At 39.9% G+C, this 12,734-nt stretch overlaps 1 protein-coding gene across 2 annotated transcripts; it reads right to left on the bottom strand.

Moving 5' to 3' along the window:
• Positions 1–682: 682 nt before the first annotated feature.
• On the bottom strand, positions 683–11,544 carry lpar3 (lysophosphatidic acid receptor 3). 2 transcript variants are annotated; one of them, XM_031307083.2, is made up of 3 exons: positions 11,168–11,544; positions 8,014–8,765; positions 683–4,117 (listed from the first exon to the last, which is right to left on the bottom strand). In XM_031307083.2, exons 2-3 carry the CDS (start codon positions 8,750–8,752, stop codon positions 3,795–3,797), a joined length of 1,062 nt encoding a protein of 353 aa, XP_031162943.1. In that variant the 5' UTR covers positions 8,753–8,765; positions 11,168–11,544; the 3' UTR covers positions 683–3,794. The 2 variants fall into 2 exon arrangements, with proteins under 2 accessions (XP_031162943.1, XP_031162942.1); XM_031307082.2 differs by having other exon boundaries at positions 11,198–11,530.
• Between the last annotated feature and the right edge of the window lie 1,190 nt (positions 11,545–12,734).

Genomic DNA, 12,734 nt, shown 5'->3' on the forward strand with positions numbered 1-12,734 from the left:
ATGTTCTGCTGTAGGCGGGAGCAGCAGCAAAATGTATTTTAGCCACACACAAAAAAGAACCAACTAAAAAAGCAGTATCTGTCTATCTATAAGTGTACGCTATATTCAGAATATTTTCACCGCTTTACCTTGCCGTCAAACAGCCCAACGACTGAGAACTATCTGATTAAAAAATAAGTAAACAACACGTGCGTAATTGGGTGAACGAGAGGCACATTGTAAAGGCTTTGGGTAAAAGCGCTATGTAAATGTAGTCCATTTACAATTTACATATATAATAAATTGTAATATGTAGAGTGATTTGTGATGATGCACTAATCATTATGTTAGGCTGCCAAACTATGAGTCCTCACCTATGGCATAAGGGTTAATTATTATAACATCATACCATGTGTGTACTGATGAATATTTTCCTTCTCTGCTTACATGTTACACTGTTTGCTCTGAGATTTAGACCAAACCAAAGGACAGCATTTTTTTTGACATCTGTGTAATTTAATTGGCTTTTCAAGAATGCGTAATTACAGCACAGCTGTAAAAAAAAAAAGCACTGCCACAACACACGTTTACAGTTTATGTTTTTGGGAATGCAAAACCAGAGTAGCAGGCAGCAGTCACGACAGGTCTTCAGAGGGCTCTGCTGAGGACTTACAGTACTCGCAATAATAAATCATGTTCTCAATGAAAATAACATGACTTTAATAAAGTTAAACCTCAACCTGAAACAAACTGAATGTCATTAACATACAGAGTAGTTTCCTATGAGCGAAAAATACAGTGTTGGTGAACCTTTTCTTCTGCTGTCAAAGGATGCTGGTTGTGTTTAGGGGATCAAATCCTGAGTGTGATTTTACAGCATAAACGGAGTTTAACCTGTGATTAGAAATGTTGCAAAAGCAGGTTACCTGGAGAATGAAGGGAAATGAATTTCACTCTTCCTTTAGCCAAACACTTTTAACCACTTTCCAGATGTTGATGGGTGACATTTACAGGGCAAGGAGTCAGGTTACCATTAATCACAGCAAGCTGTACTAAATTAAAATAAAATACTTGTATGTGGTTATTTTTTACTGAAGCAAGCGCTTTGCAATCTAATTCAGAGGAGGATCTTGTTCCTCCCACTTAGGGTCAATTCTGCTTTTCTCCAGCTTTAACCAATGATGTAACTGACTGAATGGAAACCTGAAGGTCATCCACTAATTGGCCTGAACAGAGTAAATCATCCTAAAGTGGCAGCTCTTGAGCACCACAAATCTCTAGCAATGGTACTTCATCAACTATTGACTGCAGTACATGTAATAGGATTGTCAGATAATCTTTTCAGTGTTTTTTTGTTTTGTTTGTTATGCTAACTGCACTACAGTGTTGTCAAGACAGTTTAGTTAGTGACAGTCATTTTAATTCAAAATCAGAAAACAGTCTGTCTCAGTCAAACAGGATTTACATGTAATCTCATCGTTTGGCTAACGTAGGTGCCAAGTGGGTGGTGTGTGCAATGTTTAAAAAGTCTGCAGTCCTCCAGCATGCCAACATGCTCACAATGACAACGCTAGCATGCTGATGTTTATCAGGTAGCATGTTTACCATGTTCAACAACTTAGTTCAGCATGTTAGCATGCTAACATTTGCAAATTAGCACTAAACACAAAGTATAGCTGGTGCTGATGGGAATGTCCGTTTTGCAGGTATTTGGTCATAGACCAAAGTATTGTATTGTACTGATGGTGGTGGTGGAGGAAAGTGAGGGGATCCCCAAAGTATAGGTGTAAGTTTAGGGGAACATGAATGGCACCATTGCTTTTTGTAGTACATCCAATTCTTATCATTTCACTCAAAACCACACATGTCAACCTCATGGTGGAAAAGTCAGTTGATCCCATTGAAGTGTTTAAGGTTCATCATATTAGGATTAGTCTGTGGACCATGAATGTCTGCACAAAATTTCATGGCAATCCATCTAGTAGTTGTTCAGGTATTTTAGTCTAGACCAAAGTGGTAGCAGCAGTAGTAGTGAATGCCAGAAAATGCTTAAGACTGTAAGATTAAATGACATTCTGTAGCTTATATATTTATTTGAATAAAAATAGTATGTGACCCATTTGTGGTAGCCTACTTTGACTGATGTTCATATTAGAGGTTCCTACTAACTACTGTACGTAGTGAAAGTCATACTCTTTCTTTACTGTAATATAGTTGCAAGCCCTGTAGTGAAATCAACCTGTGTGCTGCCTGCTGTTTCTGTATCATATCATCCCATATTGTGTATTATGTTTGATGTTTGACAAAAACAACATGAAACTCCAAAAAGTTAATTAACAAAATTAGTTTTTTTATTTTTGTTTTAAATGTCCTGCAGTTGAAACGTCACTACACAGGAATGACCATGAATAATCTTGGTTCGATAAAGAAACACACCCATTGTAGCTGTAAACCTTTGTACTCACTACTCTCAATGTGTGACATTCCTACACTCCCAGAATAAAAATGAAATAGCTTTAATGATGTCATGTCTTTTACAGCAGGAGTGGCATAAATACTGTACAGCAGGTTAAAGAAACGTCATTTGAACCCTGTCAATGATTTAGCAATGGAGACGTCAGAGCAGTTTGGGGAGAGGGGGGGGAGGGGGATGGGGGGCTCGTGTGTGGGTAGTCTATTCAGTCAGATCCTGCAGGTACACAGGGTATTGTTGAAACTCAAGCAGGAATCCAGTGTGTCGCAACATCCTTTTACAACCATCATTTATGAGCTGTTTCTTCAGAGCAACAGCAGCCATTCAGTGAGTTGAAGTGGATGTGTAAAAATGCTACAGGGGGAACAAGTTTGCCTCCATGAGGTGCTGCATAGGAACTGATAAAAGATTACAGATGGGACAAGAAAGGAGTGACTGTTATCTATTCCCCAGAGGGAAACCTGCTTTACAAAAGAAAGCAGGGTGTGATTTCGTAGATTCAAAATTGCAAACAAGCAGGATACTAGCTGTCATACATTTGAAATTATTTCACCTCTTTTTTAAGCATTTTACAGGATTTACAAGTAGATATATTTAGTACAGCAGTTTACAGTATCTTTCATTGGGAATAATGGAAAATATTATTTCCATTGGAAAACAATGGAAATAATTTTTAAAACTGTGCCCTACCCAAGCAAACCTACAGTTTTATAGTAGGCATACCCGACTTCAAACAAGTTGCACGTCTTAACTAGATCATCCATTACAGCATTGCTTCCCTTATCAGCTACACAGGAAGTAAACGTAAAGGCAACCAGATGTACACAGATTTATATTAGGGAGAAAGTTAAGTCACCCTTTGCATGATGATTTTTACCCTTTTGGGGGGTAAAAGTAGAAATGTACCACTGTGTACTTCATACTGGATTCTTTCTTCAGCCATTGCAGAGTAGAATTGTCCAAGTTGAAATAACCAGCAGGGATGTGATGATGAAGACAAAAAGAGCAGAATGAAACAGCAACCCAAATCTCCCAATACACATGAATGGGAGTATTGGATATAAAAACTGTAAAACCCTGACAAAAACTAAAAAAGCACATCTTTGCATCCATTTGTGGAATTAGTAGTGCATCAAGGTCTCTTCTTATCTCCATTTCACTGCTCTACCATGGAGCAGCTGGCCTGCAGTGTCTCTTTAAGAAAGTATTTTTAGGACTACAACGACCCCCTGAGACCAACTGATGTGGTTTCTCTTTCAAGTCAACTCTAACTTCATAAGATATGTCCTGTCAGAGCTGGACAGAAGTTCTGGTTAATTCTTAACAAGTTCCAATTTCAGGTTTAAAGAATGCCCTGATCGTCATTTTTTGTCTCCTCTGAGGGAGGCTGACTGTTTCCCGTATCCTGACCAGAGCTAAGCGGCCTGGCGTTGGCCCTCGTGGACCGCTGCCGTCGCGTGCCGTTACCAATGCAGCGCATGAGGTTCTTGAAGGTTGTCCACATTTCCTCATCCTTGTAGGAGTAGATGCAAGGGTTCATAACGGAGTTGAGTACAGCCAGGAGCAGCAGCCATGTTTTTAATTTCATGACGTCACAACTCGTGCAGTTGAGGCCGTCCAGCAGCAGAACCACCAGGCCGGGAGTCCAGCAGATCACAAAGGCCCCTTCAGGAAAAAAATACCGCAAATCAGTTCGGTTTTTGTAATGCTTATTTCTCACATGTATCCTCTTTTGTGTGTGCAGGTATCAGCGTGTAAAAAATGACACCTCGCTCAAAAGGTCAAGTTCCAATTTACAAATAGGGTACTTATAGTTTTAAAGTACTATTTCTTGGCTGGGCACAGTAACTTTCTGGGGTCTTGTCTTCACCAAGAAGTTGCCAGGCATCAGTAAAGACTTACAGAATCGACTGTGCCTGGCCAAGAAATAGTCCAGCAAATAAACCCCCCATAAAACCACAACTTTTTATATTTTGCACAGATCACACATAATCTTTAGCGGTGCTGGTAGGTGAACTTTGTTACCTTTAACTCTTGGCAAGAGAGCAAATACTGTCTGCTTATGTCAAACTTTTTAGATTAGATTAGATTTAGATTCAACTTTAGATTCAACTTTATTTCAACTGCTTATGTCAAACTTTTCCTGCAATTCAAAAGTTGTTCCATAATAATCTTTCAGCATATTGTAATTCAGGTGTTCTGAGAGAAAACTAGACTTGATCTCCTCTTAGCTCCGTTGGGAGACTTTGGCCAATCACAGGTAATTTCAGATAGAGAGAGCGTTCCTATTGGCTGCTCTGCGCATGCATTGCCTGTGTGACAGAGAGGGGAGAGTGAGAGCAGCAGGAAGAGGTCTCACTCTACTTCAATTCTGGTGGGGGTTTTTTTGCATTCTACAGGCGCATTCATGCAATATACCATATCGGTTCTGATCTGTAAAGGATTGACAAGTACTTTATTAACTATCCTGAGTAACAACAAAAAAAAAATACCTTTACAAAACATTATTATGTGGTTCCAAATTTCAATTAACTTTTGCACACTGCACTCCTATGTTGGTAGTGAAAATTGAACTGGCAGGTAGAAACATAGTCAAAAAACACAGTTATCTACTGTAAGGTGGTGGAGATAATACCGGTATGGCTTACTTAACGGCAAGATTTATTAATTAGGGCTGGTAATGATTATTGTCATTTTTGACACATCTGTACTCAAATACTGAAGCAGCACTTGATTTCAAACATGTTTGGACACAAACAGTTACTGAGAGATTTCTGGAACTGAAAGGACAAGCCACAAGCAGCAACTTGTCTGCACTACCTCCATCTCTACCGCCTCAATACATCTGCAGAACAAAAACAAGATCTCTCTCTTTGTTTGTCTCACATATACAAGCATGGATACATGTGGACAGAGACAAAGGGTCTGGTAGAGGTGTTTTTTATGTTCTTTACTGCTCTTCAGTCTGAAAGTCAAAATGTTTGCCACATTTTTACAGTGAATTTCTATTCAGAAACTCATTCTTCTTCCTCTTTTTCTTTGATAGCCCACATGTTCAAAATAAAATTAACTGAACTGGAATTGCGTGAGACCCCATTTAATGGTCTTTCATTGGCAGTTTTTCATGTATTGAAGTTTAAAAATTGACTTTTTTCCCCTTTAATCTACGACAGAGAAAAAGAGGGTTTTAAGAACACACATTTCAAGCAGGTTCCTTTTCTCAGTTGGTATTCATTTGACGATTGTGGTTGCACTTAAAGAATAAAAAGACATTTTTAATCTGCATGGTGTAATATGATGCTTCTTTTAACAAACAGGCCCCAGCGCTCTCAGATATAATACAAATAAATTGCTCTAGGCTATTAAACTACAAGTACAAGTGTAAACCAAGAGAATACAATAGATGTCATTTCAAAGTAACTAAATTATACGTGCAAATTTACACGTACTGTATGTTTTTGTTCTCTACTTTTTAGGTGTCTGACAATGTCCGACTGTACTGTAACGCGTAAGGACTCATTCATTTTAATCATTATACAAAGCATGTGTGGGTTAAGCGTCTCCAAACTGGTTTGTCCAGTTACCAGTTCTACCTGAACAGACTGCTTTTCATCTGAAACAAAAGTTTTTTTTCCCCTGAATAATATATCCCATTGACCTGGACTTGACTGCATGCCTCAGAAGTCTTAAGATTTCCTTCCTTTTACTTTCAGATATCGCTGGTGTGTTTATATGCGGTGCATATTACAAAAATGCTTATTTTACATTTCACCCAAAAATCACAGCACAACCTCAACAGGGAATTTAACAATGACACTTTTAGTTTTGGTACTAACAGTTCCAAAAGCTCAAGGGAACTCTGCAAAGCATCTGAAAGCAATTGACAAAGTCCTCAAGTATAGGTTCTTCTTCCTTTTTTTTTATTGGATGGGTGGGGAGGAGGGGACGTTCAATGAAGGCCAGTGTGGTGTGGTGTGGTGTGGTACGCCACACAGGCTCAGGAGCAGTGTCCTTGCAGAGAGAGATAATTACACAGCAGTCTGGAATAAAGTGTACAAAGGCAGACAGCTCCTACGCTACAAACTGTGTCAAGCCATCTAGCCAGGCAACAAGCCGAGTGCCCAAAGAGACAAAGAACAATGACAGACTATTATCCTGCAGGGCGACCGTGCTAATTCACTACTAGTATCTCATGCATGCTTTTTATCTGGGTGACTGTATAAAGTGTATGCGTGTATGAAAACAAAAACTGAGCACAGTCTCAGAGTTGGTTGGTATGGTGACTTAATGTACATTGTGTGTTATACTTGTGCATGAGATTGTTCATTTAAGAGTCTGTTTTGGTCGAATTTGTTGGGGCAGTCCTATTGCTCCGTTCTTAAAAGGAAAGTGCTGGGAGGGGAACAATTTGAGTGTAAGGTATCCGGTTTCAACACCTAAACAAAGAGAGCCAGACCGGGATATCTGTCTCACCTAGGATAAAACATGTATAAGAAGGGAAGGAAAAGAGTAGTTTTTTTAAGCTTTCTTACTCCAGCAATAAGTCAATTGATTAATTGATTGATTGATTGAAAATAAATTGCCTATAACTTGATAATTAATTATTTTAAAAGGTATATTACGCAGGATTAATACAATAAGAATCCCTCTCAATCATCACTTATGACCCACTGGTGTGTGTGATTGTGTCTGTATCTGCAGAGACCCTGCCCTCTACCTGGATTTTCTTTTTTCTTATTTTGCTGTGTGTGGGAACGTTTTTGGGCGTCAACCAAGAGCCTTCGGGCCCAACGCGGGTTTGTAAACCCCAGCCAATAACAGCGTGCAGGGTGTGCAGCCCGCTTTAATTCCTAATACCCTCACTTTGCTAGCTCCTTGGCGTCCAATACTGACGCACAAGGCAACATTTAGCGTCTATACAAAGATACAATCTCTCTATGATGTCTCATACTGTCACTCGTTGAACTAGTGCCAACTTTGAATGCTGTGTTTACAAATACCAACCGACAAAAGTAACATATTATACCTTTAAGGAGTTTATAGCACAAACATCTCTGGTTTCAGCTTCTCAAAAGTGAGGATTTGCTTGTTTTTCCTGTTTTACATTCTGTAAAATATCTTTGGGGGTTTGACTGTTAGTTGGACAGAACAAGCACTTTAAAGATGTCCCTCTTTTAATATATTTTCACATTTTATAGTATGAATGATTAATCAATTTAGCAAATAATTAAACACCAGAATGGGTAATATGTTTAAGCCACTGGGCAGAAAACAAACTCAGAAAAAACTGACTTTAAAGGAGTCTTTTGCCCTTATTAAAGGCTCCCTCAAATCACTGACAAGCACCCAACACGTTTACTGAAAGTGTTTGTGTTATACTCAAGGTTTTCCTTCCTATCAGGAAAACAGATTACAGTCCAACATGTTCAGCAGTGACTCTGTGAATTGCCCGGACGTTGTGACCCACACAACAGATACTTACACCTGACTAATGCGGAAAATGTTCCGACTCACTGCATCAATGATCCTGCACAGACAGCAATTTTACGATGAGCACCTACCGAGCACAACCATGACCGTCTTGATGAGCTTAATGGGCGTCCTCTTGCGGTTGATGGAGCCGCTGGTGTGTGGCGTCAGCACCGCTGTCTTCCTCTTGACGTAGGTGTAGATCCTCGTATAGATGACCACCATCACCAGGAACACCACCAGGTTAGACACAGACCAGAAGATCAGGTAGCTCCTGCTGAAGATGGGAGCCAGCTGGGAGCAGTCGCTCAGGTTGCAGATGCAGTTCCAGCCCAGACTCGGCACAGCCCCCATGAAGATGGAGATGGCCCACACCAGCACGATCAACAGGGTCACCCTCCTCTTCGTCAGGTTACTGTGGACTTTCCAGTTCATGACGGAGATGTAGCGCTCTAGAGCTATTACCAGCAGGTTAGCCAGCGAAGCTGAGAGACTGATGTCCAGAAGACCTTGACGAATGAAGTATCCTTTAACTGTAAGTTTCCGCGACACCTCACCTGTGTTAAACATGAGGTACACGTACGCTATGCCTGCCAGGAAGTCCGAGGCGGCGAGGTTGGCTAGAAGATAGTAGAAAGGGTAGTGAAACCTCTTATTGGTGATGACAGCAGCTATGACCATGGCGTTGGAGACTAGGATGAAACAGCAGAAGAGAGAGCCCACCACCTGCACCAGGATGAGCTTGGGTTTGTTCCAGCTATCCTCAGCGTTGCTGTTGTTGTAGAAGAAGCCCATGGACTCATTATAATGACAGCTGTTCTGTTGGGCCATTTTAGAGGTGAGTCTGTGGAAAGAGAGTGAGAAAACAAAGGAAGTGGACCCATTTATCACTCATTTATCAACTGAAGTATAGCAAAATTGTATTGAATAATAGTTCATTATCAAGCAAAAATGCCAAACGTTCCTATTCCCTGCTTCTCAATTTGAGGGTAGGCCTATGCTGCTTTTCTTTGTCTTATGCAGGTCTCAACGCTAACTTTTTAAAGTAGTTGCCGGCTTGGCAACCAGGAATCAGCTTTTGGTATGCAACTATACCACACATTTTAATAATGAAACCATGAGATAATGGCTTGCAATTTAATTCCCCATCCCTCACAAAAAGGGGTGCAACGGATCACCAAACTCACGGATCGGAAACATTTTCGGATCAGCACAAAAAAGGGGGGGAATTTAAATGATTACTAAAAATGTAATAATAACTTTTAACAATAATTACTTCTTTCACCAGTAAATTTTACAATAACTATGAATGCACCACAGACGGGACAACATTTAGTCACGTCTGTTTTGTTTTTCAGACAACAGCAGTGACCACTAGTGCAGCAATGCTAGTTTGTGTCTTTTAGCTCATAGCTTTAGCGGCAGACGGTTGTACGTCCTGGTGTTGGAATCCTCTACGGTGAAATACAGTCACACTTTTACACCGTTTAACTTTCAGCATTTTAACCGTGTTTAATCCAGTTACTACTGTGGCTAACAGTAGGCTAACGTTACCTGCTGCCAAGTGTAACGTGTTATTAGTTTTTACTAGCGTGACATGAAGCGATGCTTCTGTTGCCTCTTAACGTTTGTTTTCATACCATCAGAGAGCAGTGCAGACATTTAGGTGGCACCATAATGGCCGTTTTACTGTAGCCGCAGCCAAGCTGGCGCGCGCAATCGTGACGTCAAAATGACATAGATCTTGCCGGCACTCCCAGATATATAGCTAGCTTATATATAGATTGTTTTTCTTTTTCTTCTAGTCCGTAGAAAGAGCAAAGTTGGTAGCTTTTCCTCATTAGCGCCAACTCTATTCAGGAGAAGACTGCAACTAGTGTCGCGACCACCAGCGCGGGTATAAATAGTTACAGCGATTCCATGACATCAAATTTGCGTGCAACAGCTGGGCTGCGGCTACTGTATAATGCTCTTAATGAGGCACCGAAATCCGCGTTGCTATTCGGTCCGGTTGATATACAGTATATTAGCACACGTTTTTAACATGCGCTGTTAACGTGAACAGGGAATTGCTTTGCCTGTATTTTTTCACGGCAAACGCGCGTGTGGAAAGCGGTCGCACAACTGCTGAAATGTGTTGTACACGAACGTATAGTGTTCAAACTTTATGGAGACAACCAAATGAAATATAGACTTCTTTTGAAATAAGATTTTCCAGTTTTGTAAGTTTTGGTTATTTTTTATACACCGTATTGAAAAAAACACCAAAATTGAACAGGTGGTTGTCAAACGGTTGCCAATTGACTCAATCTGGTTGCCATGGCCACCCGGGCAACAGTTACTGTCGAGCCCTGTTATGCGATAGTAAACTTTAAACACTAACACTAACTAAACAAATTTTTTGGGGTTGGGACTGTTTGGACAAAATAAGACTTTTGAATACATCATCTTGGTTTCTGGGAAATTTAATTAATTAATTAATTATACTTTTTCACTATTTTCTGACTTTTTCTAGACCAAACAATCAATCTAATAATCGAGAAGATTCTTGATTTATTTCTAGATTTTTGTTAATGAAAATAATTATTTGCAGCCCTAAATTTAAGAAGGTCTGATAAATCATATCTATAAATGCCTTGTAGACATTTCAAATCCATTTTTGTGGTTTTAAATATATTAAAGCAAAAGTAGAATAATAAGAGAGAGGAAAAGTCTAAACTGAAATGCTTTATATTCCTAATCAGTGCATGGTGCCAATTCACCCAAGGCCAAGAGAGATTTAATTACTCAACTCCAAAAGGCAAGTGCACATGCCAAAACCCATTTACTGGGAGAAGCTGCTTTGAATAAAGTTAAACAAGATAGTCACCATGGTAACATTAAAAAGAGAGCCAAAACAACAGGCTCAGTCAAGTGACATGAGATATGTCTGTAGATTATTCCGCATTTTTTACCTGTACAAACATTTCTTTGAGTAAACATTACAGACATGCAGCAAAACAAGATTCCACGTAACACATGTATGCTAAAGTACAGTTTTCTTCATGACTTGAGAAACCTTTATTTTGCAATTAGTTTTACTACCTGTCCGACTTGGTCTACCAGCAACAGCGAAGGAGGAGGGAGGGATGAGAAATTTCAACAGAGGGACTGACAAAGGGAAATAAACTGTTGCATACCCAAAAAACAACATATGAAGCAGACAGAAACCAAATTATAATCCCAAAAAGAAGAACAAAGAGTTACCTAGAAAAACAATCGGCCAAGTGAGTGTACCTGTGGTGAAGGGCTGTCCGTGGTGAGTCAGAAGACTAGTTGCGAAATATTCCGTGCCGAGTTAACGATCATGTTTCTCCTGCAGCGTTGCGTCTCCGCAGCTGTGGACGGAGGAGGTGACAGCTCAGAGCGAGAGGACAAAGTGGAGGCAGAAAAGTTGAGCGTCTTCACTTTGAGTCTTCAGCTCGGTGACGTAGAGGGCGTATGCCACCCTGCCTCGCACGTGAATTCCTCCGGTTGACCACACGAGGCCCCGCGAGCTCACGGTCGGATCAAATTCAAAACACTGCAGTGAAGTCGGGACCCAAAAACGCGCTGTCTGTTTTATCAAATTTAACACATTGTTAAAGATTAAACCATTGGTTCACAAATGTTTTGGGCTTTTGGCCGCTTATATTAATGTCTGGTTGGGGCCCTTCCCTTCTCACGTTCCAGATGTTAATGAGAGGTCAACATTTCCAATATTTAACAAAAAAGTAAAGCTTATAGAAAAGTGCAAAATAATCATGTGTGTGGAAGAATTTTCCCATCTCACATCTCAGATTTATCCAGACCCTTTGGAGGGGGCCCGACCCCTGGACTCAGCTACAAAACTTTATATAAAGTAGTTATAACTAGTTCCACCACAACCAGCTACAACAAAAAGCTACAATAAAACCCTACTTAGTATTATTAATAAAAATATAATATATAATGTGTCAGATACAGGTGCTGTTTTTCTGCATAATGAGTAGGCTTACTTTTACTTAGCAAGTTTTTCTGATAATACTTTTCTGCTGAAGTAGTCTACTTTTACTTAAGTCAGATTTTGAATGCAGGACTTTTACTTGGATACTTTTTTGTTGTTGTATTGGTACCTTAGGATATGAGTACTTCTTCAACCACAGAAAACAGTCATTTCCCTATTCCTTAAACGTGGAGCATGGCCATGAGGTCCCAAGGCAAACATTTGTTGTTACTACACTCACCCCATACATCGGTAATCCAGCTTTGAACATGCTGTATCAGTTTAGTGTCAACTCAGTTTCCTCTCAGATTTCTTCTTTCACAAAAGTGCAATGCAAATTTACAAACACACTGAACTGCCCTGATGTGTGAATTCACAAATGGGTAGTTCTCCTTTAAAGCTCCATTGTGTAATGTTTTGAGTTCTTAGCAAAAAAACCTTTGTTCTTTCACAAATATGTGCTCATTCATGTGTAATTACTTCCACCAACTACTCAAAGTATTCTCGTAAGCGTAGAATCTGCCATTCAGAATCATTCAGTAGGAGTTACAACACGCTCAGTTGGTTTTCATATACAATTTCACCGCTAGATGGGAGAAATTCTTACACAATGTAGCTTTAAATTGGACGGTTAGATGTTTGGAGCTGCACATCTGTTTATATGACAAATCCCAATAATTGCCATCATTAGTGCAGCGCTCGATCCCGGTTTACAAAAATGTGCGTGTTTTGTTTGAGACAGTACATATCATATTGACATTTGTTCTCAGCTTGTGTTGTGTTGAACAGTAACAGTGATGTTGGTTGACC

Source organism: Sander lucioperca, chromosome 11, assembly GCF_008315115.2.
Source record: "Sander lucioperca isolate FBNREF2018 chromosome 11, SLUC_FBN_1.2, whole genome shotgun sequence".
NCBI lineage: Eukaryota > Metazoa > Chordata > Actinopteri > Perciformes > Percidae > Sander > Sander lucioperca.